Genomic DNA, 5725 nt, shown 5'->3' with positions numbered 1-5725 from the left:
CTTTGTTTTTGGATAATTGACCTCTGTGAAACCTTTGTTTTTATATGTGTTTGTTTTTATGCAAACAAACCAACAGCGGTGCATGCAGGTAAGGTGCACATGGGAGCAGGATCACTGACATGTAAACAGGTTTGGGTTATGTAAAGACTTCAGTAATGACACTGTCATTTCAAGACAGTGCAGAAAGTAAGGTGACTTCGAAAGGATTGAGGAATAGGCTGCTAGAATATCTAAAAAGATTAATTTAGCAACTTATAATAATTACAAAAGTATTCTGGACAAGGTTATAAACAGTTAACAGGCTGTTTGAATATGATCTTAACTGCTAGACAACCGGCAGCTTAAGCACCCTGTAAAACCTTATCTAACAGAAAGACCGTGTGCCAGTGGAAGAATTTCAGTTGATGGTAGGCGGGGCTTGTTGGCAGAGAGGTAGCTCCGATTGGCCATAACAAAAAGGACAGTCGCTAGGGAGACGAGTACGTTGAGTGCTGATTGGCTGAAAGATCTGTCCGTCAAATTCTACCGGTATCGGGCCAGCAGCTGCGCCGTGAGATCCACCAAGCACTGCTGCTCCCGTCACGGTCATCCTTTCTCAGTCCAGCCCATCAAATAATGTTATCCATGTTCTGCACGGCTTCGATTACTTCATAGACTCCCTTGTCTAAGAGTTTGGACTGATTCCACCGCCGACAGGTAGGCTTTTTATTTTAGCAAGTGTCCAGCTTTTAATTAGCATTCATAGCATTTTTGTCGTTGAAACGTTAAGATGGCAAACCGTAGAAGGTTCAGAAGCGCCTCGAACGTAAAACCCTGTCACGTTTCATCAGTATGTGGCGGCATTTCTTGCGCTTATTTAACAGAAAATACCATGAAATGAATATTTGTAGTGTCACCGGGCAACGGAATGTAACGGCTATTAAAAAGTGGATTCGCATTTCTCTAAGTGAGATTTAAATAGACACGCCGATCAGGTGCAGATCAGTTTGTGACAATTCATAGCAACAGGCCCAGCTAGGCCCATATTATACACGCATCAATTACTCAAACCCCATCTTTAATTACGGTGGAGCATTTTTCTTGATCAATAAATATTTTAAAGGATTTCCATTTTTTGCTGAAAGGCGATGGTGTGGACGTCGGATGGAGTTCTGTTACATAATCTCCCATTCATCACTCACGCCTTTCCTCCTTATCCTCTGCCCATGTTCACCCCACTGATCTCTCTCCCCGAGGCTGCTGTTTCAGCTCTCTCTGCCGGACACCTCAAGGAATTAAAGCACGAACTCAAAATGATCCGATCCTCAGACCAATGAATAATTTCCCCGTATATGTTAAAGAAACTCACCAAGCCTGTAAGAGATAAAAAAAACAAACAAACAAACAAAACAAAAAAAACACACACAAAAAAAACCTACACACAAAAACAAACGAAAAACAAAAGAAAAAAAACAAAACAAAACAGCTTTTCTTCTCTTCCAATTGAAATTCTTACCCCCCCTTTTATGCTAAGCAATTATTTCCAGGAAGTTTCATATTGAAATAGATGTTAACTATTATTATTAATCAGCAGAACTTTTTGATTTTATCACACTGGCAAAACAACATAAAATGTTTACATGAACAGTCTAAAGAATTCTACTACTAGTGAATATTTTTATCTTTACAGTTGCAAACAGTTTGCTTGAAAAAAGGAATTTAGCCACATTTGAAAAGAAATAATCAAAAAAGCAGCTATTCTTCTTACCTAGCAGATGCAAAGCATTTACTGATGTGATCATTTAGCATGTGAGTTGTAATACCTTTGGGAGCAGATGTCAAGTAAATGGATTTTTCCATTACATGTTACTGTTTTTTGTTTTCTACATTCATGAACTGTCTACCTTTTTTTTTCTTTTAACATCTTTGGCTGTTACAGGTTATCACTGATTATCCAAGATCTTATGGTTTAGCAGCCTCACATTTTTCCAGACACTCCTGTCTTCTGTATTGAAATCCTAATCCATGTCTTTATGCTATTGAAGAAGAAAAAAAAAAAAAAAAACACAAACAAAGATAAACAAAACACTGATACCGTGTGAAGTCCTGCTGAAAGTCATTTCCTGTTTTTCATTCACCAATCAACAGAAGTTATGAGCATAACAGTGGCTAGGGTGAGAGCTTTATTGCATCGGAGGTCCTGTGATTTGCAAACATCCATTAAAATTAAGATCTAGTTGTAGAGTAGTTTAATGACTTGAGAGCACTTTCAGAGACTTTAATCAAGTGGTAACAAACAAAACTCCCAGGATCAGTTACGCACCTGAATAGACACACTTAAATCCACATTGATCCATACTTTAGCTGTTAAGAATGGATCAAGTGGCTTGTGTAATATATGACTGTGTTGCTTCTCAAACAATGGAGTTCATGTCAGTGGAGTCATTTACCAATCTATGGGTAATCGCCTGTCCTTTCTGACCCATAACTGCATTTTATTAACCTCAATTTCTGTTACTCCAGGTAGTTTTTTCCCCATCAGCTGTTCACCAAACAGTAGACTCAGATGTTGGATTGCTAGTGAACACAAAGGAGAATTTAGCTGCAATGGAGTCATTTAATGTTTATTCCTTCTGATAACACATAAGGAATGCTTCATGTCAGTGTTGCTTTAGATTGTTTCACTGCCCCCTAGTGGCCAAAAAGAGCAGTAAATTAATGCAGTTTAAAAGGGAAAAAATTATAGTCCAGCTTAAATGAAGAAAATGGTGACATCAGGAAATTGTCTCAAATCCACACAAAACTAAAAAAAATACAAAATTCATTGTTAGTATCATAAGCATACAAACAAAAAACCCAGCAAACTAAGTTTACAATTAGATAATGTTTTGAAGTTTGTCTTACTGATGATGTCTTTTAGATTTTTTTTTATATTGATCAGTTGCTTATTGCAGTGTATCACTGTAGGAACACACAAGCAGCAATTTCTATGCATGCACACATGCATGCAGACATAACGAGGTATAGATGTGGATCAAAGCCAGATATTGACTTGCTGTTCATTCATTCTCTCCACCTTCTGTAGTCTCTAGTTTACCATGGCAACGGTAGTGATGGAGCAGATTGGCCGGCTGTTTATCAACGCGCAGCAGCTGCGACAGATCCCTCAGCTGCTTGAGTCGGCCTTTCCCACGCTGCCTTGCACTGTGAAGTTGTCTGACGTACCCAAGGTGTTCCAAGAGCGCCACATCCTCACCGGCTACAGGCAGACGGACCAAAGCTGGCGTTACTACTTTCTCACCCTCTTCCAAAGGCACAACGAGACCCTCAATGTGTGGACCCATCTGCTGGCTGCTCTCATCATCTTGGTGAAGTGGCAAGAGATCTCAGAGACAGTGGATTTTCTGCGTGACCCTCATGCCCAGCCCCTCTTCATCGTACTCCTGGCAGCTTTCACCTACCTCTCCTTCAGTGCTCTCGCTCATCTCCTCTCTGCCAAGTCAGAGCTTTCCTACTACACCTTCTACTTCCTCGACTATGTGGGGGTTGCTGTCTACCAGTACGGGAGTGCTCTGGCACACTACTACTATGCCATAGAGAAGGAGCTGCACACCACAGTGCAGGGGTTCTTTTTACCCGCCGCAGCATTCTTGGCTTGGCTTACTTGCTTCGGGTGCTGCTATGGCAAGTATGCCGGTTCTGAGCTGCCCAAGTTCACCCACAAGCTCTTTCAAGTGGTGCCCTCAGCCTTGGCTTACTGTTTAGACATAAGCCCTGTGGTTCATCGCATTTACAGCTGCTACCGGGATGGTTGCTCCGACCCAATCATACCGTACCACATCTACCATGTGCTCTTTTTTCTAATCGGCGCCTATTTCTTCTGCTGCCCACACCCAGAGAGTTTGTTCCCTGGGAGGTGTGACTTCATCGGGCAGGGCCACCAGATCTTTCATGTGTTTGTGATGGTGTGCACCCTGATGCAAATCGAAGCGCTGCGAACAGACTTCACAGTGCGCCGCCCCTTCTACGAGCGTCTCCACGGAGATCTTGCACACGATGCCGTTGCACTCTTCATCTTCACCACCTGCTGCAGTGCTCTTACTGCTTTTTATGTGCGCAAGCGTGTACGTGCCTCTCTTCACGAGAAGGATGAGTGAGAATTAAATTAATTTAAAAAAAAGGTAAATTTATTTTACTCAGTAGTGATGGTTTTAAAAATGTTTTTGTCAATGAAAAATATAAGTTTGTGACAGTGACTTATAATCATTTCTCTGTGATCTGCCAAACTACAGTGAAGTAAAGTGACAGAGGATGTGCTTTTTTGTGACTTACAGTGAGGAAAAGGGAATCTTGTATCCTGTCTATAGCAATGCAGGTAGTACTCACCTTTTTTTGGGGGGGGGGAGTAAAGACCCCCCCCCCCCCCCCCCCCCCCCAAAAAAAAAAAACAGCTCCTCTTATATTTATCTACAGGGTTGCTTTCAGAGTCATGGATTGTCTTTTTTGTGCAGGTAAGCATAACCTAAAAAGCTATATGCACATAAAGCCCTCTTAATTGTATTTAGAATAATCCCGTCTTGTAGCATTTCAAGTTATGTAAGCATTTATCTAAAACAATTCAATCCCACAAGAATTGATATATTGGACCCTGTTTATAATTCCAATGTGAAATTTATTTTTTCCTCCAGATTTCATCCCTATCTTTGGGTATCAAGGCAAGGACTATTTGTCTCTAATTTATCAAAGTGCCACATAAATGTTTGAGGAAAGTTTAGAAATCAACTTAAAACAAATATTCTCATTATAAAAAGAGGAGATTTTTATTTGGCCCTATAATTTTTGGTTGAAAATGAGGCTGGCACTCTGTATTGGTTAAGATGGATGCAACACCACTGATGTCTCTTTGTTCTGGTGATATTAATCTTTTTTACTCAAAGGGCTGGAAGTTCAGCTTTTGCCTTTTCACATCCCATGATGTCAGTGCTTCGCGTGCATGTTGTTCATTGATGACTGAGCAAAGTTGAGTCACAAAAGTCGAATCTGTATCTGAGTGATCTGCTTTTAGTGTCTTTAGTTTTTTCTTTTTTTGTACGATGACTATGTACGTGCCTCTACGCATGTCTTTGGGTATATACTGTGGATATTAAGTGTGTGAATGTTAATGAAAGCTTAGCCTTGCACTTATTTCTTACCCTGTAAATAAGTTGTTTGTGTCTAGAAAGTTGCATCTCATGTTCTCTCCACCTCTAAGCATTTGAAATGTTTTTCCTTTTTCTGGTGGGATACAGTACATTCCTATTAGGTTGCACCTGTTATAGTATGCTGTGTTCAGTGTCCTGACTTCAGTGGGTGTGAATATGTAATTTCCTACTGGTGCACTGTCACCCTGAAGAATATACTTGTTTCTTTCTTTGGTTGATAACTTTTTCTTATGAAAATATCCCACGAACATGCTTCACTGAAAATGTTGCTTAGATTTTTATCATGACATTTGAAATGTCACAAATGCTCAATATTCATTACCTCGCTCTCTGTTAATGATGGTGTTTAATGTGCCAATGAATCTGTTATTGCTTCAGTGATGGTACTACTGAGATGAATCCAGAGACAGACTGTCAGACGAGTCAATCTGAATTTTGCCTCGGCCTGACTGCAGACGTGTTACTAGTGAGATTTAACTATTACACTCCTGAATGAGATCCTTGTAATATTAACACTGGCAATTCTGACTTTTTCCACATGCACT

The 5725-nt window shown here is 40.3% G+C and overlaps 1 protein-coding gene across 1 annotated transcript; it reads left to right on the top strand.

Annotated features, from left to right (window-relative positions):
- Positions 1-544: 544 nt before the first annotated feature.
- paqr7b (progestin and adipoQ receptor family member VII, b) lies at positions 545-4391 on the top strand. Its single transcript, XM_041987320.1, has 2 exons — positions 545-696; positions 3065-4391. The coding sequence occupies exon 2, from the start codon at positions 3078-3080 to the stop codon at positions 4134-4136; it is 1059 nt and encodes a 352-aa protein (XP_041843254.1). The 5' UTR covers positions 545-696; positions 3065-3077; the 3' UTR covers positions 4137-4391.
- Positions 4392-5725: the final 1334 nt, after the last annotated feature.

Source organism: Melanotaenia boesemani, chromosome 6 (genome assembly GCF_017639745.1).
Source record: "Melanotaenia boesemani isolate fMelBoe1 chromosome 6, fMelBoe1.pri, whole genome shotgun sequence".
Classification (NCBI taxonomy): Eukaryota; Metazoa; Chordata; class Actinopteri; order Atheriniformes; family Melanotaeniidae; genus Melanotaenia; species Melanotaenia boesemani.
Note: the sequence above shows the minus strand (reverse complement) of the source record. Positions and strands in the feature narration are given on the sequence as shown.